Source organism: Melozone crissalis, unplaced genomic scaffold (assembly GCF_028551555.1).
Source record: "Melozone crissalis strain CALT ecotype California unplaced genomic scaffold, PUWL_Pcris_2 ptg000027l_1, whole genome shotgun sequence".
Lineage (NCBI taxonomy): Eukaryota > Metazoa > Chordata > Aves > Passeriformes > Passerellidae > Melozone > Melozone crissalis.
The window spans coordinates 2,224,109-2,249,882 of NW_026535805.1; the positions used below are offsets into that span (position 1 = coordinate 2,224,109).

The 25,774-nt window shown below is 42.3% G+C and overlaps 1 protein-coding gene across 2 annotated transcripts in view; it reads right to left on the reverse strand.

Annotated features, from left to right (window-relative positions):
- Positions 1-1,721: 1,721 nt before the first annotated feature.
- Positions 1,722-25,774, reverse strand: part of TGFB2 (transforming growth factor beta 2) — a 58,083-nt gene continuing 34,030 nt past the window's right edge. Inside the window, exons 2-7 of one of the 2 annotated variants that reach the window (XM_054279483.1) lie at positions 22,716-22,879; positions 7,993-8,125; positions 7,764-7,874; positions 5,848-6,022; positions 5,144-5,297; positions 1,722-3,372 (exon numbers count right to left, since the gene is read on the reverse strand). In XM_054279483.1, the coding sequence (XP_054135458.1) occupies positions 3,214-3,372; positions 5,144-5,297; positions 5,848-6,022; positions 7,764-7,874; positions 7,993-8,125; positions 22,716-22,879 (896 nt within the window). In that variant the 3' untranslated portion in view covers positions 1,722-3,213. Of the gene's footprint in view, positions 3,373-5,143; positions 5,298-5,847; positions 6,023-7,763; positions 7,875-7,992; positions 8,126-22,715; positions 22,880-25,774 lie in introns of those variants that run through there. The other variant, XM_054279484.1, reaches the window with a different exon arrangement.

A 25,774-nucleotide genomic window follows, 5' to 3' on the forward strand; every position in this document is an offset into this window, starting at 1 on the left:
CCTTTAAGTTCCTTCTTTTTTTGCCTTTAAACCATGCCAACCGTACAGTTGTATTGATGCTGAACACATCAGAAGTGCTGTCCTACCCCACCCAGCTAAGTGCTATGATTCCCCCTCAGCCCCAGTCAGCCCCTTGGGTCTGATCTTTCCAGATGCTGAACATTTCCCATCAGATCTCAGGGACTTTGTTCAGGCAGTGGCAATCACCTTGCCAGAATAAGGCCCAGTAGCACGAAGTCCTTGAGCTGTTGCAGACCCATCTGAAAATCATTTGAGGGGTATTTACATCAGACCTGAGAGGTGCTAAGGACTCACGTTACCCCACTCTGCAGAGGGGAATTTCACCCATGAGTTCTGCATATTGTAGGATCAGGCCTAACACCCTTGGTAATTACAGGGAAATACATGCCTAATGAACAAGAAAAAATAAATTGTAGGAGCTTTAAAAGAGAGAATTTCAAATATTATCAGTGCATTTTGAGGAACACTAGATTTTTTTTTTAAATCGATTTTGGGGCAATGACTTACAGAAATAGTGTTCTGCGCTTAGAGAAAAACTTCAAATCCAAGTTCAAATTTTCAGCTGCATCCAGCACACAGTGAGTATAGTTGGACAACTATGCTATCTCCCATCCCACTTCTTCAAAACTGGTTTGAAAGCTGCATTCCTGTATCAGAGAACTGCAAAAACATTTTTAAGTTTTGTAAAATGTGCTCACCCTTGTCTTCTCTCCTGTCCAACAAAAATACAGTTCTCATACTGAACCTGATAAAACCAATTTTGCTGTCATTATACAGCAAAATCCAGAGTATGTATTACCCTGAGGAGTTTCACTGAGTTCAGTGCATCTTCTCACTGGAGTTGGTCTGGCTCAAGCAAGTGTTAGCAGGACAGATTCTTCATCTGTTCACCTCAGCTCACTAAATAAATCAGAAGTCTAACACACCTTCTCCTCCTGGGCCAGTGGGTGGGATTAGATAATCCCTGGGGCTATGTTCCCATCTAGGCAATAAACACAGGCTCCACAGAAGTCCTGAGGAGCTGCCTCTGCAAGCCACCACGGCACCTCAGTTTTGCACCAGTATTCTGCTGAAACCAAAGAAACTGCACTTCTTAAAACTGGAACTGACAACATCAAGCTCAGGAGCATCCTCCCAACACTGCTCAGGACAATGGCAGAAAATGTTCCTCCCATCCAAGCAGAATGCTTGCACTGAAGGTTTCCAGCTTTGCTCTGCAGTAGCATCCATCACATGAAATGAAACGATTGTGCCTTCTTCAGTATTCTTATTTAGGTTAGGGTTTTTTTTCAAAATGAAGTATGTGACATGGTTTGTTTCTTTTGACTCCCTCTACAATATGAAACAACAAAACCCCAGGAATCCCCATGTTCCTTTCCCTTTTTTTCAAAAGAAGCTTTAGCATCAACTCAATAGCGAAAAAAGCTGGTAAACTTGCAAAAATCAAGGGTCTGATCCTGCCAATCCTTACACACACCCCAGCAGCCTGAAGGGCCCTGCTGTGCCGCTGCAGAAGCCAAAGCTCTGTTACCTGCACAGGAGCAGCCCCACGGAGGAGCTGCAGGAGCGAGTTCCCCGCGCCAGGTGGATGCAGCCGGCTGTGCTGTGCTCCCGCTGCGCTGCGCACACACGGGCATCGCCGCTGCCCACGGCCCCTGCACAGCGCTGGGCTCATCCTCTGCAGGGCTGGGACACCTCTCCTCTCCTCTCCTCGCTCCTTGCCCACCTGTTCAATGTCCACAGCCAAAAGGAAACGGGAAAACGGGAAGGCCCAGAGATCTGAACTGCATCGCGATGCAAGCGCTGTGAACGGGGACAGCTGGAGGAGGAGCAGGGAGCAGGGGGGGAGATTGCTTTAATCCATCCTTTTTTATAAAACAGGAAAACAAATGGAGTCAGGTAGCTTATGTCATAATGATGAACAATATACAAAGCACATGTATAGCAATTATTATAAAACATGTATTTGTAGTGCAAGTCAAAATACAGGGACTCTACTCATACTGGCCAGCTAGAGGGAAACACATGATTCTGAGTGATCAAAAAGAGCCCCAAATTCAAATTCAAAGTCATGAGAGCTGACAGTATTACAGAGTACAAAAATATGGTGAAAATTTACACATTACACATAAAGTACGTAATTTTTTAATAGTTTACAAATAGAGATCTACAGATATGTTTCCAATTAAGCTGGCTTTTACTACCCACCTATTGTAATACTCTAGGTATGGTTACATATACCAAAAGAACAAAAAAAATTCCCATAGCATAGCTATACAGCAACATATTAAGGTCTGAAGATTAGACCAGTAAATATTAAATATTTCACTGGTTTACTAAACTGACATTTTAAATCATTTACAGTAAAAAAAAAATCTTATAGACTTGTCTTTGAGACTGAAACAGAGTGTCCTTTATTAGTAAATCATTCAGTATTTAAAACAAGGGTTTGAGACCTTACAAGAAGTCTCTCTAGGCAGCTGGCATGAAAAATAAGGTATTTTAAAGGCAGAGTTTCTCAGTAATGTAATAACTGATTTCTATTTTAATTGAACTAAACTAACCATTACTTTTCTGATTCTTTTGAGCTCGTGTTCCTCTAGGCTTTATATGTATTTCTGGCAGCTCATTTGATCTCCACCTTGTCCACATTGGCTGGTTTTCATTTTCCCAATGGTGATACAGAAATGTTCATTTGATAGTTTTTATACACAAATAAATAATGCACTGTTAACTCTATAGCTAAGAGGAATGGGTAGGATGCCTATTGCATAACAATACAGAGAGATCAAGTAAGGCACGGGACAGATACAGCAACTCCACTTCATGGGATTTTCCTGTTTTTTTCCTTTCACATAGTAACACTAACAAATTTCTTCCAGTGTTTATTTTTTAAAAGGTTTCTTTTTTTCTTTAACTTTGCTTCTTGTCTATCTCACACTATGTGTAGGTGAAATGTAGGAAAAAGCCTTCAATGTTTTGCTTCAGATGCCAGTTTAAAAAAAAAACAACAAAACAAACTTTCAAACAGTTCAGACTAGTACCGCTTTTTTTTTCTTCTTTTTTTTCCTTTTAACACTGATGAATCCGGGTTTTTATTTTTCTTTCTTTCCTTCTCACTCTCTCTTTCTTTTTTTCCTTGGTTATCTTTATTTTTTATAAACACATGTCATGCTGTTTCAGGGAAATCCTTTAGCTGCACTTGCAAGACTTGACAATCATGTTGGAAAGCTGTTCGATTTTGGGTGTTTTTCCAATGTAATAGAGGATGGTGAGGGGTTCCAAATCCTGGGACACACAGCACGGGGAGGCTGAAGCTTCTGGATTTATGGTGTTATACAAGCTGAGTACCTAGAAAGAGAAAACAAACAAGAGAAATTAAGGCAGCTGCCTGTAATGAGCAAACTGTTTTCTTCATCACCTCCTCCCACAGCGCCTGAGAGAATGCCCACTGAAAATGGTATAAAGATTCCTGGAATTTAGGGGTTTTTATGCTTTTCCACTTCAATCTAGTGATCACAATATGCTCGAATTTCCTAAGGTTTTGTCCATACAGTCTTAAGCCTCAAAGCAGGCAAGTACCTGGAGTCTGCCTCTAGAATGGATGCCCTTTGGATCAACAGGCACACCATATTTATGAATACAGAAGAAATGGAAAGGTTTTTATCTGTTTCTTCAGGTTGCCATTTGCTGTTTACAGATTTTGGAATTACAAGTGACCAAAGAGAAGAGAGACCTCCTCAGAGTATAGGCACCCCTCTTCTTTTACCCTCTGATATGCTAATTAATTCCATTAATGCCACCCTGCAAGTACCAGGACTCAAGGTGCAGTTACTCCTGCTGAGTGCCAGATGCACGGAGTCACCACCTATGTCACCCTGATTCCTATGCATGGTTCTCTGCAAGGGAAGTATGTAGGGTTAGCCACTGATGATGCATAGGTGCTCCTGAGGATGCCATTAATGCCTTAGCCAAACACCAAGTGACCTTTTCCTAGAACTTCCACACAACATTTGCAGCTTAGAGAGACAGAAGATCTGTTCAGGACAGCAACACTAACTACTTTATTAGGCAACTTCTGGCTCCTGGGGCAATTATCCAAACCACATATTTGTGACCATGACAGTTACTCTTCCTCTTTCCTTTAAAAACAAGTGCAGTTCCAAAATGTGTACACCATTACACCACACCAGTACGGAAACACACTCACCTTATTTATACCTCTGCCTGCTGACATTGCTAACAGTACAATGTCACAGACAGTGACAGCTACAAAGGGGTCTGTAAGCTCAGGAAGAACATGGTATCATGGTTTTACCAACCAAAAGAAACTCAAGCTGTCCCTTGGGCATGGCAAGTTGTCCCTGCTGGCTGACACTGATCTGTCATTTTACGGGAGGCTTGAAAAAGGGGAGACATTATTCTTAGTATGGACCCGAGGGTGAAATTCTCACTTTATGACAACTGTGATGCAAATGTCTGTCTCTTGCATTTACTGTCTAGACATCCTTAGTGACAGCTGAGAGGAAATTAGCACTTCACAGCAGAATACTACTCATCCTAAGGCAGTTGGCTAAAATACCACATCCAATCCCTAAAATAAAAAAGTTCCATCTCAGACAACTATGATTCGGTTTATCAGCATCCCATACAAAAAGTTCCTCCTTCCCATATAAATTTTCAAAGTGTAAGAAAGAATATGTCTTTTGAAGTAAAAGGAGGACAGCTATCAGTATGGTAGGTCATAAAAGCAGGTGATGACCAGGTGGAGGAACTCAGCCCTTTTGTAACTCTGAAAGTGCCTCCCTCGCTGTCTTTGCTGACCAAACTCATCGTGCCACCTTAAACTCATGTCTGTATTGAAAGGCCTTTTCCAAGCCACCTCCAAAGGCTACATACTCACAAGAAGTATTCAATCCAACCATGTGTTCATATCAATGAACACATAAAAGAAAGTAAATCTCTGGGCCAGTACATTTCTCCTGCTTCAACACTAGCTTGAGGCCATGAGTGAGTTCCTCTATAGGGCCACATTTCATCATCCTTAGTTACAGAGACTAACTCTGGATACTGGTGCTGATGTCAGTCCCAGAAGCTGAAAATTAGCAAATGCATTACTCACTCTGCTGTGCTGAGTATCTGAGCTCCATAAATATGGGCAGGCTCCGGCACAGAAATTAGCATGGTATCCTTTAGGTTCATGAATCCATTTCCAGCCAAGATCCCTCTTGAAGTCAATATAAAGTGGACGCAGACAGCAATTATCCTGCACATTCCTGGGAAATAAAATACAAACACATCAGTCATAACAAAGACAACACTGAGAATAAAAGTAATCCAGTTGCTTGCTCTCTGGAAATCATCTTTTACAGAAAGGCATGTCTGAGTCACAGAAATTCTCAACTAAATCAGATCAATAGTAGCTTATGCTGTAACTGAAATTGCAGTTATTGCAGGATGCCTGGACATGGCAGGACTTGCTCATACAGACAAAGCTAATGGCTTCCCTGGAGGACTACTCAAGTGCTTTTCTCCAGGTCCTACAGAGGAGACTCTGAGTAGGTGAACAAAGTGAAGGTGATAATTTTGCTCTAACTATGGGGCAAATGCATCTGGGAATCATCCCACATGGAACTGAGCTTCTCCTGTCTAAGGTCACAACAATCTGTCTCTGTGGGATTGGAGACCGCTGGGCAGAGACCTGCTGCACACAGACCCCTGAGGGTCTGCATTCTGTATAAAGGCTAACTGTAAAGAAACGTGATAAAATGACACCTCCAGTGTCCCACCACTGTGTAAGAATATGGGATGTGCAGGCATAGTTACCTAAAACAATAGGCAGCATCTAGAGCACGCTTCTTCCGCCGACTGGGCTGTTGCGACTCAAGTCTGTAGGAGGGTAACAACATTAGCAGAAGATGTGGGGTCTTCCCACTGTATTTTTTCCTATTGGACTTTAAAGCTTTCACATCACCACTGGAATATGTGTAGTCATCAATACCTTCAAAAAATACATTTTGGTGATAAACATTGTGTTGCTTTTTCTTCACAAATTAAATAAATCATCTCTTAAAAATAATCTCAGAAACTGGGCCATGATGGTGTCAGCTGGGCATGTTTACTGGGGAAGTGGGGGCAAATTTCAACCCAAGATGCCTAAGATACTCACAGTTCTCATGTTAGCTATTGTATCAACCCTCCCACATTCACATCTGTTTAATGCCATTTCAGTACATTTACTAAAAACGTTTCAATGAGTAACAGAGAAGGTAACTTCAATCACTGCATCTTGTGTAATTTAGCTTCAAATGCCCCAAGCAGTGATTCTCTTGTTGCTTCAGTCAGAGCAGTACTCCCAACTTTTAACAGGTATGTACCTTTTAAAACCTTTTAACACACTTAAAGATGCTCTGGATACTGCACCTTCATTTTCCACTCTTACTTCTATCCCATTAGCTTCTACCATCATATTCACTCCTTTATGATACCTGTAAATTCCCCATCTTTCATTACCAGTTTATTTAAATCTAGTAATTTTCCCCAGAAATTAGTTATTCTAGTCTCTTCCTTTATATGGGCATGGAAAAGACACTGATGAAAGCATTTCTTCTTGAAATGGCAATCTATGGCCTCCCATTCTGTATTCTCTTTTAACACTAACTGCCTTACTAGCTTCTTACCATGGCAATAGCACAGACAAGAGACTCAAGGTATTGGCCTTTCACAGGAGTCACATTATGCCTTTTTTTAACATCCTTTAGAAAATTAATCTACCCAACCAGATAATACCATCTAAACAGAAAGAGATACACTATTCTTCTCTTAACATATGCAATTCTAGTGACCAAACACCATACTAATCACTTTTTAAATGCACAAAATGGCTTTAATCATATGTACAGTACATGTATTTACTTACAGGAAAAAATTCCAATGCAGTGAAACAACAGTTAGAAAAACTTAATACTTGACAAGGAATATAGCCAAATACTTGGATCACAAGTGAACCAAATCATGATACAGTTCAATAAATAAGAACTTCAGGAACGGAATTTAGGTTAAAATTAGTTCTAATATAATATAGCTATAGATTCATGTGTGCTGGTGGACGGTAATTGTAGTACAGTCAATTAAATATAATTTCTCTTTTGTGAAACTGAAAGTTTAATGGCTCAAAAACACAAGAGAGCTTATACAAACTTCGTATATTTACTCCATATCACTTTGCCTGCTGTCCATAAAGAACACATATAGTCATAACCCTTACTACACAGTTTTTTTATTTTTTAATGCCCATTCATTCCAAACTTTTCAGCTAAGTCTGACTCATTACAGTACTAGGATGGAGAGCAAAAGGATAATTTTGAAAATATTGAGCTATTTTCTCATTACTATCCAATAGTGGGTGGCAAACTATGCAAGAGTCTGCACAAAATCCAAAAATGTACGTATATCCTGTGAGCATGCTGCAAACTGTAACAGATTTTTAAGGACATCAAAGCTGCATGCATGGAAAGAGACAGCTTTTTCATGCCTTGTGATTTTACAATTGTTCAGGTGATACAGTTTTACCCTTGTGACTTTAGTATAATTTCCTACCAGCTGAGAATCACAATTCTCAAATGAGCAAGTTTTCAATCAGCTGAATGCCATTTAGAAGGCAGAAACAGCTTTTTATTTCCCTCCTCAATTAGTACATACCACAACATTTTAAAAAGCTGGGGTTTTTTTTCTTTAATTACCTGCAAATCTTGCTTCAAGCTCCTCACTTTTATTTGGGATGATGTAATTATTGGAAGGCACGAAGGTACAGCATGGACAATGTAAGCTTATCTTAAATCCAAGATTCCTGTCTGCAAAACATAAAAGTGAGTGGAGTTGGTTTTTACATGTGGAATGACTCTGAAATACTCCTGAGTTACTGGAGGAGCAGCTGGGGCAAGAGTGAAGGCAAAGAGCACTTTTTGTCACCTCTGTGATGGAGCCATTCATGTACAGCCTCAGTGACATCAAAAGACAACCATTCTCCTTCAGCTCTTGTTTTAACTACTTTGCTGTCAATATAGCGCTGTCCTGGTGATGATAATTCTTTAGATTTTAAAACCTGAAAGAAACAACAAATAAGATTTCCTACAGGTTAACATTTACCTGGTTGCTTTTAAAATGGACCACTAACATTAGAAACTAGCACAAGAAACTATTACAGTTGAAACCTCTATGCAGCAGATGAACATTTGTGCACATTTTCAGAAAGAATCTTCCCAGGGTGTGTAAGGAGAAGAAAAATATAAAAACACCCTAATGAAATCAGCTTAGGCTCCCAAGCAAAACACACCATCACATATTCCTTAGTGAGAGAAAGAACTGCCCTGAAAACCTATCCTGTAATACAAGTGCTGAAGAGATCACAGTAAACACCAAAAGAATCTATTTCACCTTCCTCAGTAATACTTATGCTGGCTAGAGCATAAGATGCCAAAGTCCAGGCTGTACAATGTAGTCTGTACACTGAAAATATTACATTGTTCCCCTATAACTAACCTACGGTATTGCCTCATTCATGCTTTTAGCCTTCCCTCTGATTTTGGGTACTAAGCATACATTAAACACACGGCCATGCACAGATTTGTGCCAACACGTGAGGCTGCTTCCATCCAAACTTTGATACAGGCTGTATTTGTATTTTTGTCAAATGTTTCAGCAAAGCTTCCACTGATCAAGCAATAAAAAATACTTGAACAAAAGAAACCCAGGCCCTGCATGACCAGAATTTCAAGTGTCCACAGTCCTCCTCATCCCAGGCAAACAATTCAGTGAGTGCCTTCCCATATACAAGCCTAGCCTGCTATTATTTACCCTAAGACAAAAACAACTGGACTTCTGGCTGCTAACAGCTGGTTTCTGGTTTTCTGGCTATTACTCTGTTGATACCTTGTGAGGCAGGGAGCTGGAATGCCATGCAACATTTAGTCAACTCCAATCAAGATACCACACGATAACATCACTTTGTAACTTTTGGCATGCCAGCTGTGCGACTTCATTTTTGTTTCGGGTTTTTCCTTTCTTTAAGCACCCAAATCCATCTCCAAATGAGTAACTGACAACATCTCATTGTTTCCTCCTATTTTCTCAGCCCAGAACAACCTGACATCTAGCAAGCACTGCTGTAATAAAATCATGGTGAAACCACATGATACATGTAAAGAAAAATATTTCAAAAGAGGTGTGAAACTATGTCATCGTGATAAAATCAGGCTTTTTGTAATTAAACAGGCTTGAAAAGCTCAGATTCTGTCCAGCATGTGGAGTCAGCATGCAGAGTCTCCTTGTTTTTTGCAAGGCAGTGCTGGATCTCTCATAGGCCAACAACGTGGCTCCTACAATAACATTTGTCTCATGAAAAGAACAGCAACATGACAGGCTCTTTGTCTTCTTTCTGATCAACACATTTAGCAAAAAGCCATGAGAAGATGTTGGTTCAAGTCCAGATGATTACTAAGGGCCCCTGGTAGGCAATGCTGAGCTCCCCAGTAGAAACTAAGGGCACTCCAACAGTGAACATTGGGACTCCTTTTTATGAGGTAACTTTCAAACAAAGTGTCTGAACAACTGTTTACAGAGAGTCTGGCAGCAGCAAGGGGACTACCACTGCTCAGAAGTGCCAGAGGGATGAGACAATCAGTAATCAATGCTGGGAAAGTCCCAGAGAAGTACCAATATAACTTTGCCTTCCCTTTGGTCTTTATCAGGTCAAGTGTTTCTGAGGATGTAATGCAGCTGTCATTCTGCAAGGATGTGTTGGGGCTGGGGGGTGGGGGGTGTGAAGCAAATGGGACACAAGAACTTGGCTCATTTCTCTTCCTTTCTGCACAGTCATGTCTTTCCAAAGACTCCAGAAACTGCATACCTAGTTTTGGCAGTGATGTAAGGACTAAAAGTAAGTAATGTGCCAAAAGCAATCTCCTGATGTTAACTATAATTGGTCTTAGACATATTCTGAAGACACAGCTGTGCCTTGGTATAAAAAATAAATGTATTTATTCCAGTCTTTATCCCAATTGCTACCAAAAGACAGAGTCAAGGGCTGTCAGTGTGCACCTGGAATAAAAGGCATTTGTAAAAGTACAAGAAATCATCACTGTACGTATCCAATGGTCCAAAGAAAATCCAGGCCCACTGTTGAGCTGAATGGCAAGAAAATGCTTCTGAGCTGTATGGCACTGTGGGACAGGATGGATACCATGGATTAAAAGAGCTGGATATTATCCACCCTATGGTACCTACAACATCTGAGAGTAAAGTTTCTCTCCGTGTTGTTTACACAGCATGCTCAGGAAGAAAATTATAAAGAACGAGGTAAAAAGTCACAAACTAAGTAAGAGATAATTTCCACAACTGACACCATGGGTTAAACAGGCACTGGCAGTTCTTAAGCAAAAGGCTGTTAAGTGAGAAGAGTGTTAGACTTAGTGAAATTAACTTAAATCTCCTTCTCTTGGGTTAAATATCTTTATAATGTTAGGATGATGTATGATCTTAACAATTTGAGTACTTATAAGCAAGAATGATCTTCTAGTCTCACCATTTCAATTTTCTCCTCTTTTCCTCTTACATTGTTGCAAGTGTGGAAAGCTAATGAAAGATAAAATCCGAGACTGGATCCTCAGAGTCTATTTTCTCCCACAAATTAATCTAATTAAGTTTCTTTTCCTACATTGTTTTTTATTTCCATCCACACTGAAGCAATTGCACTCTATAAGGGGATAAACAAAGGGGCCTTTTTGTAGGAATCTCTCAGAAATTTTTACAGCTGCAATATATTCTTCAAATGAGTCTTCCAGAAATCACTACATGAAATAAGCATTTTAGGTTCTCTCTGCCATTTCTCCACTTTGGTTTGCTTCTTTTTACTTTGCCCTACATTTCTGGTTTTAACCTTCCCCATCAGCAACACACCTTTTTCTTCCAATACACCCTCAAGCCTGTATCCTCAAGGAAAAACTTCTCTTTCACCTTTCCAACCCTTTCTTCCTACTAGATCAACTAATTCAGCTTCAAAAAAGAATAAAAGCCTTGCAGCTTTGGTGCTTGAAAGCTTGTCTACTTCTTCCAACCACACTTATTGGTCTTAGAAGAGATATTACCTTCCCCTATAAACATTGCCTTGCCTTACCTATAAACACCACCTCACCTTCATGCTTAGCCCATCACAACCACATCAAACACGGTTATCAGAACTGCTGCTGCACAGCTTGTACCTGCAGGAGCTAAACAAAAGCCTTTGTGCAAAAGTTTTCAGTGCATTGAAAGTATTAACAGAAGGCAGGGGGGAAAAAGAAAATCCACAGAAGAGAAAGTCAATTGAGTTAAACTTCCCCTTTAATCCTTTCTTACTTCCTTTTGGCACCTTACCCAAACGCTCCCTCTCGAAGAGGTACAAAGAGCCGGGTCTGACTACAGGCCATGATGGGAAGGCGAAGGTTTTCCGGTGGGGGAATCCTGTGCATCACCCACGGCGTGCAGAGACACAGACCCCATCATTTGCATCAGCAGCAGACAGAGTTTCCACAGAGCAGCCCCACCTCCCTCCGTGGGCAGGGACACATCCCAACAGCCCCAGGTACCGGCACGGTGATGCACGATGGCTGTGCAGGACCAGCTGTGAGCACGCACACCTGCACACGCTTCAGACACAGCCCAGGCAGCAAACACAGGCTCTGCACATGGACATGTCTGTCAGGGATATCTGCTCTCTTGTCTTGCTCCCACTGCCTGTTAAACAATGATTACACAGGGAACGCACATACACGATCACATGCTGGGGATGAGCAGAACTGGGAGAAGTGCTACCAAAGGGTGATCCACCAGGCTTCTAGGCCAGTATACAGAGTAACTTTCATTCAGTAGCAATGCCCTAAATTCTTAGAATGATTTCAGGGTTTTTCTAACCCATTTTTGTGTTTGATTCCTCCCTTTCACACGAAAACCACCAACTAAAACACTTCTCAATCTTCTCTTGACCAGAGTCTTGCACACTGCCTTCTACCCACCTTTTTCAATGCCCACTGCTAACCTACCTCTCATACATTTTATTTCAATTCTGAGGTTTCTTGAAAACACCTGGTGAAAAAATGATCTTACAAATACCCATGAGGAGTCTCTAGATACGACATACATGCAGCTACTGCCAGCAGACCACGGTGAAACAAACACATGAATAAACGAATAATGCAGTTAATTGCAGGAAATGGCTCAGGAAGAAGCCAGATGCAAACAAAGCATTGCTTTTTTTTGTACAGCTCCATATGTTTAGGAAGCCCAGCCAGGGATCTTGGTGATGACAGTATTCACATGCCACCCTCATCAGGCCTGCCAGATTTCTGGTATTTTACAAATCCTGTTGAAATATACTCTTAATTCTGCTCAGTCTTCTGGGGGAGAGCCTCTGCTTGGCTGGCAGAGACTTGTCTGTGCTCCTATTCATCCATTAGAGGAGGCTGACCCACGATGTTATCTTGAAAGCTTTTCCCAAATCACCCCAACCAGGGCATTCAGCAGTGAAAAAATTTAGTTTTGTCACAAACTGGTTTCAGAAGCATGAGTTTCCAGAAAATATTGATTTGTAAATTACTTCTGTCACTTGCTATGCTTATTTTTCAGACTAACTGGAAAGCTTTGGCAGATACATTTTTTAAAAATTTAAGTATCAAGTAACTGAAATCTTCATTCAAATACTGGAGGATGAAACTGTTTATTTATAGGCACACACATTTATACCCTCAGGAAACTATCACACAGTAAAAGTAAGGATAAGGATTATCTTAGTCTGTATTTTATAAACTGTAAAGTACACTGAGAACACTATATAATTCATGATAACAAACAAAGCAGAATGCTTGCAAAATTAGCAGAAACTCTTTAAAGAATGGGGCATATCAGAAGTTAACATGAGCAGAGCAGCAGCACTCGGCATCAGGATAATTAAACTGGTTCAAAAACAAACTCGAAAAAACTACTAAGCCCACGACTGTTAAAACAAACATTATCTTGTTCAAAGTTTCCTTTGCCTACTCCCCTGCTCATATATTTAGGGAGCTAAGGCAGGGGATAACTGAATCAACACATTAGTGTATGCATTCTAGACAATAACCACTGACAGCAGACGCCAGAACAGCCTGTCTTCGTGACTCATTACACAGCTAAAAGGAAAAAATTTGACATGAAGATACACTGGTTCTTTCAAAGAACTAGAGCCCCAGAACAGCAACTTGTTTAGTTCATTTCAGATTTGGTATTCTGGCCAATAACTACTTCTAGTCTTCTATTGTCACCACAATCAGATGCAGAAGAATGGGAAAATTACAATTAAGTATAATTTACAGTGGAATAGTTTTGGCTAATAAATTCACCACCTCCTCAGCAAGCAAACAAAGAAAGAACTGAATGTGGTTCAGCAGTGATGATACACAGGCTGATGCATCAATGACATACATCTGCTGCAGCCAAGAAAACCAAGAGCATTTTATGGCTGTGTTTGGGAATTATGGTCACCAACTCTTTGGAAATATTTTTGGTGACTTACAGTTTCTTAAAACAAGTTGATGAACTTTCCAAACATAGTAATAAGATCATATGGCCACTTAAAAATATCTATCCTATTTCCTGCACTGCATTAGAACTTGAAATGGTCACTGCTATCAGCCAGTGTGGGTTCTGCAGTCACTGAACAGAAGTAAATATGGCACTATCTTGTGAAAACCTGCTTTTAATCTGTCTTTCCTCTCCATTCATTCTGGACTGTCAGATCTCCTCCCTCCAGATACTGTTGGCCCCCTGATAACTTCCTTCCTTCCCTTCCCTTCTGTGTCATTTCAGACTCCTGTGATGTTCTTGTATTACAACATCTTGGCAGGCTCCCTGCTCTTTCTCTCACTTATCAGTCATTATCCATGATTTCCATTGGAACTTCATGGCCCTTTTAAAAATAATGGAAATAACCTGACATGTGCTTGGTAAGCCTATAGTAAATAAGCCCAAACAATGAGATCCAGTGGTAAATGAGGTGCTTATGCTGGTTAACATGAGAGCAAAGAGAAGTTCAGCTATGCACACCATGGCTGAAAACTGCCATTTAGGATGGACCTTTCCTGAACCAGAAGAAACTGCAGGGGACTGCAGCCTAACTCTTTACACTGGAATGACCACATTCCCAAGGTCTGCAGACACAGCTGCTGGGAGTTCCCAAAATTCTTACATCCGATTCACCCTACTGAGAGATTCACTCACTGCCTGGTTCCAAATTTCAAAGGTCTCCTCAGACAGCTCTTTCTGAAACTTACAGTTAAAAAATGGCCATGCTAATTATCAATCCTTTCTCATTCCCTGGTTAAATCTGAGGCCTTTGATCCTATTTTGGACATAAGGAAAAGAAAATCCTTGATTCTGCTGCAAACCTCTCCAGTTTATTACTCATTATATGTGAAAACATATGGTGTAAAGTGCAAAGCTTCCATATAGTACCTTTTGCCAGATAATTGGGAACCTACTGGCTATCAAAATCTCTTGCACTGCTTCTAAGTGCCAGACACCAGCTTTTTTTAAAAACGTCAGTGTGACATTTTTAAGCTCTTCTCGTAGCCACTCCTGCAAAGGAGTAATTCAGACTCTGCCTTCAGTGCTATGGAGTTAAAAGGGCTTTACAGTCCCCCTGCTTATCAATGAAGTCTTTCCATTGCTTGCAATGGTCTCCGAATCAGGCTCAAACTGAGGGTAGAATCTTAAGAGACTACTATATGAGATGCAGAGTTCCTGCCAAAATACAAAGAAAGGTATGGAGTACTTGCCAAAGTTTGTAAAAAACCCATAGGTCTCTGATCCATCTGCTCAGAACTTGCCAGACACGTTCTTCATGCAAACTTGCAAATAAAAAGAACATATTGCACACATAACCCAACTGCTTTTATATCTGGATGGGCTACAGCTGCAGAAGGATTCTCTTACAGTGCTGGCTGATGCTCACTTAAAGTTAAAAGAAGGTGAAGTGTGAGGCAGGCAAAGAGATGAGCACTTCAGCAGCTCAGAAAGGGAGGGGAAGTAAAGTGTGCCATGGAATCACTGTGACTGACTCCTTGCATCACCCTGCGGTGAGGGGATGAGCTCTGGGAAGAGAATGGATCCTGGGAAGGGATTTCCTCTCCATTTGTTCCCCAAACAGGGCCTTCCTCCTGATACTGAAGATACATTTGCAGTGTAAGTTGGGGACAGAGCCCTGAGGCTGTCCAGCCTGATTTATGTTTAAGCAGGCAGGAAGACTCTGCATTGTTTAAGCAATAAAGAAGAACGGAGGGTCTGGGGTCCTTCTCCTGGAAGATTCTGAAATATTGAGGGCAATTTCCTGCCATTTGGGAGATTTTAAGATAGCTCCAAAGAAAGATTTTATATAAAATGAAGCAAAACAAAAAAATCCCGTAAACTTATCTAGCCTTTAGCTTTAACTTGCCAAAGGCACATTATGTTTTATTAAAGTATCAACAAAGAGGAGCCAAAGTCAACAGAAACAGAGTGGGTTCTCCTGTCTTCTAGCCAAATCTCCCAGATCCTGCAGGGTACTCCTGTGTTCATATCCCCTTTATGCACAGGTCTCCTAAGGCTTCTTCTCTTCCTTGGTCCTGTCCCTGACAGAACTATCTCATCTTCATGTGCATTTTACTACATTCTGGCATGCAGCTTTCTTGGCTAAATGAGTATTTGGACACAGTACTTACTCCAAGATGTTGTCTTCTTCCACAAATCCCTCCTCTTTCTTCCCTTCTGCTTGCCTGTCTTGTTCCCTATAACTCACTTCTCCTTGTAGTCTTCTCTTCCCACCACCTACAGATTTCCACACAAATCACTCCCATCCTCCTCCATTTTCTCCCATCACCTATTCTTCTTCACGTAGGCTTCTCTCCAACAAAGCCTCACATTGTTTCCTAAAGCTCCCCAGAACAGGAGCATCACCTTCCCCCTCCAACAGCACACGGCTGATGTTCCTCAGCCCAGTGACCACCACGCTGAGCTGCTTGCTTCAACCTTGCTCGTGTCCCAGTGTAATGTAGGCCTGGCTATCACAACAAACCCCAGCCCAAAGAACAGGAACCCAAAGCTAGCTGCTGTTTTCAGACCCATGCCCTGCATTCCCACACCTCCAATAATGCACAGGCAGAACAAATGGCAATACAGCCACCTGTGGCCTGCATTTCTGCACATGGCAGTGTCCAGCTGGGAAGGACACACTGGCCCTTGCCAGGAGCTGATGGAAATATTATATATTATATTCCTTCAAGTTGTCTTCAGTAATTGCTCTATTCCTGACAAGAGGCGGGTGCAACTGAGATATGCTCCCAAATTACAGTGAAGATGATGGAGTCATAAACACTTGCCCTCACACTCACAGAGTATTTGCCAAAGGTACTCTAGATATGCTCTCTAATGTTCTGACAACTTTTTGTAGGGCATATAGCATCTGGAACCAGAAAAGAGGGATTCAGGAACAAGAATAAAACAGTAATTCAATTAAAATATACTGCAAATGAACTTCCTCTGGTCCTGAGCTGCTGCTGGGGGAAAGTGAAGGAGTTTGGTAGAGTGGAAAGTTATCATATCCATGCCTTATGCTGGGTTTGGCACTTCAAAGAACACCGTACATTTGCCATTCAACATAACCTCATAACCCTTCAGAATGCAAGAGTCTGGTTTCAGGATAGCAGTACATAAATGGTGAGATCCAAATGCACTACTTTAGGTGCGGGTCACAGCCATGGCAATCAGTTACAACCAAGTGCCCCAGGTGATATCTGTAATACAGACATCCTGAGCCAGCTCACAGCCACAAATCCTGCTTCATGGTATTCTCTCCTGTGCCATCAGAGACGGCACTTTTTGGCAAGAAAAGAGAGGACAGCCCCTCTGCTCCTGATTATACGGAGACTAGCCTGAAGGATCGCAGTTGCAGTCAGTGTAAATTGCCTCAGATTTGCACCGCAGAGATTTGGCCCAAATCTACGGTAGCTCACTCTAAACGTATTCCCCAACTGAAAAACAAGACAAAGCACTGTCTGAATTGAAAGTATTTGAACAACCGACTGTGGTTTAAATTTAAATGACTCATAATGGGGTATATGTTCCACAGCATCTTCCTCCTCATACCTCCAAGCAGGGAGAGAGGCCCTGGAGGAAATGGGGGCTACCACTGCCTAGAAGACAGATAGCTCTTCCTAGACCCTGAGCAAGCTCCACAGGAGCTCCTGACATGGACTGGGCCCTCCCCAAAATGGAAAGACCAGAGGTCTCCTCTTGTTTGCTTCAGATTCTTCACTGCAATCTGATGTGTCTCCCCAGCTTTAAGCTGGCACTGTTCATTTGCCTCAACCCTTGCTCTGATACATCCTGTGGATCCATCCCTCCCATCCACAGCCTCTCAGGTAATCCCACCCACAGCAGCCTCAGACAACGATGACAATAAAACACAGAGCTTCAGCTGCACTTTTTGTGATGCTTTATGACGTGTTAACAAAACATGGCACCACTTCCACAGGAAGTAATTATTATTTGTTATTGTTTGACTGCCTGTACATAATAAAAATACCTTAAACTCAATACCACAGCACTCTCTGAAGGATGTCTTTTTACCCTGTAAGGGTTTCTATTAGTTCTGCTTTGCAGTGGTGCCTATTTGTTTTTAGGAATGCTTATTCATAAAAGACGAGGCTTTTTTTGAAGGGTGCAGGGACTTTATTCACAAATACAGAAGCACCTTAATAAAAGAAAGATGTGATGAAGTCTTCAAAGCAGGCAAGAAAACTGATGAACAAAGACATTCCCATAACAACTGAGCTTTATCTGATCAAATTCCAATAAAGCCTGCATTTGGCATAAATCTTTAAAAACATAGCAAGGGCCACTGGAGGATGCTAAAACTTGTTTATTTAATATTATTTCTCCTCCCTTCCCCAAAAGCACTTGATCCTCTTAATATTTTCTGAAGTCTCGGTGCATGCTGGAAAGCGCACTGAGTGAGCACGGCGCGGTGGAGGGACGGGAGAAGCGCGCCTTGTCCGAGGTCACGCCCCTTCCTTCCTTCCTTCCTTCCTTCCTTCCTTCCTTCCTGCCTTCCTGCCTGCCTTCCTTCCTTCCTGCCTTCCTGCCTGCCTTCCTGCCTGCCTGCCTTCCTGCCGGCCTCCGTCCCTCCCTCCCTCCGGCTTCCTTCCCACTCTCCAACGTGTTCTGCTGATGATCAGCACCATAACCATCAGATTAAGCCTCTCTTTTGGGCAGAAGAAAGAACAGAAAGGGTAGGGCCTTTAAAGAATTTAATTCTCTGCAGATTCACTTAACCAGAGCCAAGAAGAGACAGAAGCCTTCATACCAGCCTTTTTAAAGTAACTTAATTCCTACTTCTGTGAGTTTTATTATTTTCCATCCTAAGACTTCTTAGTATGTGCGCTGTACTTCCCATCTGTGCAGGAACACACAGATGTGACTGACTAATCCTTAAATACCAAGAGAAGTATTCTGGGTGAAAACAGACATTTTCTCCACACAGGGATTACTACTTGCCCATTGCCTTTGTGGATGCATGCAGGGCACCTCCATGAGAATTAATCTCTAGGATTCACTGCCTGGAGAAATCCAGATGGCAGAAAATCTGACAAGCAGATTCATAACCATTCATTCCCAGCATAAATACAATGGGATGCTCTCTGCTCCAGCTCAGGCTCTGAGGTAGGAACAGGGTCCTGCTGCTGCTGCAGCGCCAGGGGCCTGGAACAAGGGGCCACAGCCCTGGCTCACCATGCCAAGCAGCCCCAGACTGCCTTCCTGGAGTCAGTGCAAACAAGGGCTGTAAGAAAACACAAAGTCCCTTTCTGATGTGGTTTGGAAAAGGGAGCCAAGTACAGCCTGAGGAAAGCTTAGCTGAAAAGGTGCAGTTTTGCGTTTCTTCTTTCATTTTTAAGGGTAGATCTGTAAGGTCAGAGGACCACACAAAGAAAGAATCAGGAGGAAAACCAAAATATTTATATTCTGTTTGCGTACTTTTTCAATTTACCCTGCACATCTGTCTCTAGCTGTTCCTAAAACAGTCCTTTAGAATAACATTGTCCCTTCTGCATCAGTGGTATATATGCTACTACTAAACTGCCACTGGACTAAATCAGAAAGCTCTTGGAGGGCAATCAGAAGATGTGCACATGTTCAGGGACTATCTCAGTGAACCACAAGAGAGCTCTGATTCTCCCCAAAAGGCTTCTGCCTTCTACCCCTCTTCTCCAGAGAAAGACAAGGGGACAAAGGAACAACCATTCCTTGAAACTGCAGGTATGAAAGGAATTTCAAAAACCCTCATCAAGAAGAGCTCCACAACAAAGCAAAACACTAGGCAACCTGAAACTCGGTTGGAGAAGAAAAAAAAAACCCTGATAATTAAATGTTGCTTATGCAAGATGAAAAACCACACTGTTCCTTCTGGGCACAACAGCCCTGGCAAGCCCAGCACGTATGTCACAAGACAGGAAGCAAAGATCATGCACAGAGGAGGAGCGGCAGCTGCTCATGCCAACTCCACCGGCAATCCCCTCTGCAAGGCTCACTCTCCAAGGCTTTTCATGCTGGAGTCAGAGATCTGACTAAGTCTTCAGCCCTTACAGAAGATAGCTGCCTTTCCCACTTCCACTGAAATGAGGATCTTCCTGACTCTCCCCTTTTACCTCCCATGCTTGTACCATGTTCACCACTAGACAACTCTTATGTGCATTCTCAGTACATTAATACACAGCCCTGAAGCTCCTCCATGACCACTGGGGCACCAATGCCTCCTCTATCCATACCTCTTCACCTTCATTTGCAAATATTTCCTTCTTTCTAATCTCTAGAATTCATACAGTAACTTTTAGAATGCTTTCTACAGCGCTGTTCTACATTACACCACAGAATCGTAGAATATCTCAAACTGAAAGGGACCCAAAAGCATCTTGGGTCCCTCGTCTCTGATTTCTCCCTGCTTTTGCTTTTCCTGCTAAACACTGCATCCTAACCTCATGTGCTGTGATGGACATGAGCTGCAGCAACATTTAGGGACTCGTGCTCCTGGCAGAAGAGCTCCTGCCAAGGAACCCATGCAGTTCAGACTGCCCACCACAGAGCTGTAATACCCCCGTACAAGGTTTGGGGAGAGCTGCATACAAGACTGCAAGAAACAAACATGACCAAAAGGAAATGATCCAGAGACAGCTTGCCTCTCTACAAGCAAAGGAACAAAGTAACATGCCTAAAATATGCCTGGCACAAACACACAGGGCATGCTGCCTTTGGCTTGCCTGTTACTTGGTGGAGAAAAGATCTAATCCTACAATAACCTGCACTCATTACTCACCTAACACTTCACTTAGTTTGCTCCACCCAGCCTAAAAAAGAAACTGCCTTACTCACCAGCCATATATTTATCCAGGGACCCAAGTACCTGCCCTGGATGCAGGTGTCAGTCATTTCCATGGGCACAGGCTTGCTGGAGTCAGGCTCTTTCAAGTAAGCCCCAGCTGTTTCTCATTAGAAGGCAAAATCCCAGCCAAGCAAAGGCCCTTTCTTCCATACCTCTGCTGAACTCTTTGTGTCCCATGTTCCTCAAACACAGAAAGGCAATGAACTGAGCTCGGAAAACCACAGCTGTATTCTTTTCAGGTGGCTGACTAACAGCCCTCAAAAGTAGAACAACAGAAAGCCCAGAGATGCTATCAACTCCTTTCAGGGTGTCTGAGCAGTGAGGTCAAGCCAGAACATACAATTGTTCCAGCAGGCTGCTGTGGCAGCTTCACCAGGACTCACAGAGTGTTGCTCTGGAATGGCTGTACAGGCAACACCAGTGATTCTCAATAGAGGTTCTTAGCTTTAACTTTTAACAAATAACACATTATCTGCTCAGCTTTTCTGCCATCCTGTTCTTGGAAAGAATGGCAGTCAGGTCACAGCCACCAGTGACCACCTGTGGACCTGAACCACATTCAAATGGGAATTAACTTTTCCTACACTTAAACAACTAAACAGAACAATGCACTTTTCCTGCTGCCAGCCTCCATGACTGGCTTTTATTATCATTTCAGTTAGCCTGTGAACCCAAAGTGCCCCCTCTCTCTGCTTCAAGTTTGGCTTCCACTTGACCAGACCAGGCAGGAAAACCTGAACTTTCAAAGTGAGGGAGAAGACTCAAATTTGCACCCAGTGGATCCAACCTGCACAGCTAATGCAGGCAGTAAGAACAGAGCTAAACAAGGTCTCCACACACTTCTACAAGGTGGTATTCTATCCATCAGGGTTTTCGGCAGAACACGTCACAGGTTGCTGGGACAACCACAAGTTTTACTCAGTATAAAACTTCTGGGAGCTGGGCCCCTTTTAGTTGCTGTGTTTCCCGGTGAGGAGAACTATGCTTTAGATGAAATATGCTCTAGACAGTATTTGCACAAATGCACAGACTCTGTTAAATGAGGTTAAAGGCTCCAAAGTCCTTAAAGATTAAACGACATAAATCTTGTCAACACTCAGGGGTGAGTCATGGGGCATTTTCTTACTCACTCCACAATCCCTGAAGTGTCCACTCCCTCGCCTCAACCCTGGACTACCATACACAAGCCAGGTTTGAAACTCCTTAGCTTTGCAATTCAGTTTTAATTCCATTTCTACAAGGAAGTCTTAAAAAGCTTCTCCTGAACATGGGCCAGAGAGAGGAATTTGACCTCTGTGTAAACTACAGTTCAGGTCAGGTGTTGGGAGACAGAGATCTTGGGAATAACTTTTTTGATGTCTTGTTCTCTCACTTTTTTTATATGCTGTGAAACACAGAATCACAAAGGTTGGAAAAGACCTCCAACATCATAGAGTCCAACTTTTGACCAAAAACCACCATGTCAACTAGACCATGGCACTAAGTGCCATGTCCAGTCATTTCTTGAACTCTTCCAGGGATGGTGACTACACCACTTCCTTGGGCAGCCTGTTCCAGTACTTGACCACCCTTTCATTGAAGGAATTCTTCCTGATGTCCACCCAAACCTCCTGTGCTGCAGCTCAAGACCATTTCCTCTTGTCCTGTGGCTGGCTGCACAGGAGAAGCCAATCTCCACCTGGCTATACCCTCCTTTCAGGAGTGATAAGGTCACCCCAGAGCCTCCTTTTCTCCAGGATAAACAGCCCCAGATCCCCCAGCCACTTCTCACAAGACTCCCTCTCTAAATCCCTGCCCAGCTTTTTTGCCCTTCTTTGGACATGTTCCAGCACTTCAATGTCTTCCTTGCAGTGAGGGACCCAAACCTGGACACAGGATTTGAGATGCGAGCTCACCAGGGCTGAATAGAGAGGGAAAATCACTATGCTGGTTCTGCTGGCCACACTATTGCTGATACAAGCTAGGATGTCATTGGCCCTCTGGGCCACCTGGGCACACTGCTGGCTCAAAACTCTGGAGTCCTGGGGCTTTACTGCTAGAAAAAGTTTGCACAAAGCTTTGCATGGTTTCGAGTGAAGTCCTTTCTGGGGAAGGCACTGCAGTGAGAGGCTCCCTTGCAGACAGGGGACCCAAGAGCTCGTCCCCAGCTTTGCTCTGCCGTCAGGATGGGTTTGCAGCAGCAAGGTGGGGAGCTGAGGCGTGGCAGGCGCCTCCCTACCTGGTACAGCTCTATCCGCTGCTCCGAGACGCGCGCCTTGGTGTTCTGCAGGCGGAAGACGCGGAACTCGGCCTTCACCAGGTTGGAGGCGTTCTTCTCCATGGCCGACACGTCAAACCGCACGATCCGGAAGTAAAGGCTGTAATAGCTCGGCGGGATGGCGTCTGCAAGAAAGCACCGGGGGTTTATTCCTTTTCTTGGTGACAAAAACCACTGCTCCTTCAAACACTTTATACAACACAGCCTCAGACAGGGAAATACCTGAAGCGTGGCTCGGTTTCCAATGGTCAATTTAGTACCATTAACAATTTAATTAAAATTAAGAAAATCTACGCCACGTGTTTTTTATAAGACTACCATATTAACACAGATTAACAACTACTTTCAACTCTACTTCAGGTCATGCATTTCTCTCCTCTTTCAGCCTACGGGTGGAAAATCCTGAATACTTATGAACTGAGAAAAAAACATAGCAGTTGGTTCATGGTAAATGCCTTCAGGCTTACAGAGAGTTCACAGGGATCTGCTAAGACAACAAATAACAGCAGCTCATCTGATCTATATGTTTTCTGAAACCCACTTCCCCTCTGAATATGGAGTATGAATTAGCCAGCTTCAGATTTTATTCCATACCTAGTTATTAAAGGATATTTTTGGAACAAAATAGTCATTCTAATTATAGTGATGAGGGCTGGAAGAAAAGAGGAAGGAAAAACAAGGGGAAAAGGCAAGCAGACAGTAGACACTATGAACAGGATTACATGAATTTTGACCCCTTGAAAGCAGTAAAAGCCATAAACATAACACCCCTTACTATAAATTTGGTAAAAACAGAAAAAAAAAACCCCAAAAATGGGCTCAAGTCTTCAGCAGCAGTGCCAGACATCTCAGTTTAGGTTTCAAAACAGTGTTCCTGCTTTCCAGTGGTAAACCCTGACCGAGGGTAAGCAGCAAGGCAGTTCTGCACAAACCAGGTAACCCTAAGGCATTCAGCCATCATCTGAGGCCCTTTCACACTGCCCAGAGCAGCAGCACCAGGAGAAGTTTGCCTGCAGCACTCCTGCCTGACACCCAAACTCGCTGCAGAAGAGATGGGAAGAGAGTGGAAGGAGACAAGCTCACACTCCCTAGAGGGGAGATGAAATTACTGTAAAGCCTGATAAAAATCTCAGTTCAAATGAAGGGAACAGTTTCTTCTTTTCTTATAGTGTGAAAACTGAAGTGGATAAATTAGAAAACAAAAAGAAAAAAGAAAATTACATTTGGGGGCTGGGGAGGCATTTTCAGCTGAGAAAGCACGTGTTCTCACAGTTACATGTTTAATAACCTGTTGTAGCTCTTTGAGGAAGTTCAAACTGACTATTTAATAAATGTAACTATGAGAAAATCTTTGATGATAAGAAATAATCTCAGCCTCAACTGTAGATGCATTGTGAGAGATGACAAGTTCTCTGACAATCCTCTGAAAGAGTACTTCCCAAAGCAGACCCTCAGTATGATCAAACAGGTACAACTATGAAGAGGAAACTCCAGACTTCCTTATGATTCCGCTTAATTAAAAAAAAAAAAAAAGGTTCTCAGATTTTCACATCTGCAGTGCTTGAAAATAACCCCCCAGGCATCATAATCACTATTCTTGGCTACCATGCTCATTGACAGGAAACTGCCACAATCTCACAGTGAGAACTCAAAGGCAAACAGATGCAAATTACTCCTACACCAAAGCTGCTCCTCTCTCCCATCAGCAACACATCAGTGCCAGAGTCTCTCAAAACACCAAGGGAAGGGGTTGTGAGAAACACTTAACTGTATGCCACTATGACCTTGATATATTTCGCAAGTTCTTACAAAAGCTACTTGGTTCAGAGATTACATCCTTCTTTAAGAGAGAAATAGTATCTTCAGTTTATTTTTCTTGCTGTAGGAAACTCCAAGACTACTACTTGCTTTTCAGCCAAACCTAATCCTACTAGGAATATAATTTGGCATAATAATATGTATATATAAGATTGATGCTTCCAGGATGAGTTGTAAGTTGTCCTTCCCTGTCATTTGTTTGAGGCATCAACCTACCATTTCGCTCACTGTGGACAAGCCAAACTAGCAGCCCTTCACTTGCCCTGGCACAGACAAACCCTGTCCATCTTGACTTTATTTTAGATTGAAAAGCCCTATTTAACTGTCATCTTGGTTTATATTTAGCTTCTTATTCCTAGAACCTTCTTGTGCTATATTTGTAGGCCTTCTTTCCAGTTTCTTTGTTTTAGATGCTGTATATTACAAACCTCTGAATATGTATCTGAGTGGATATTCCTGAGCCATTCCTGCATTTACATTTTTTCTCTCCTTCATATATAAGGAAGACAGAGAATGAATACTCTTTCAGTGTGCCTGTTTTTGTGTGGCATATGTGCATTTGTATACATTGCAAACAAGTATTTACCTTCCACTGGAAGGCAGGCATGGGAAACCCTCTATGAGTATGCAGTAATTCTTGTCTTACAGAAGTTTCAGTTCTCTTGTAAGATAGTTTTACATCTTTATATATAAAACCTCACATAAGAAATTTGATTTCTTTACTCTATCATTCATGACAGTATCCACAGGAAGTCAAGTGAGGAAAAGGCATTATTCATGGAGAGATGAAAAAAAGAAGGAATGGCTGACTGCACAATCGGGGTTTATTTGAAAATTAATCAACACGAAGACTGAGAAATGAGACCTGCAACTCTCTTTAAAGGAACACTAAGAACTCCATGGAGTCTACAGGCTTTGGATTGGCCTTTAAGTGATCTCAGATGCTGCAATTTATCTCTCTTTGTGACTCCACCTTAGCCTGACAGTTTTATCAATTCAGATTCAGCTGGATTCCTCTGCACTCCCCTCTGGTTTTGGCCCCATGACTCCAGCAGACACCAGGATGACTCTGACCAAGCTAGTCTGCAGTCATAGTTACCCTGCTAGACTCCTGAGGTATTCTTTGAACTATTATCATTAATGAGTGAAATTAAATCAATATATTTCCTGTAGCTAGGAAAACACAGATTTCTGTTGTTTTG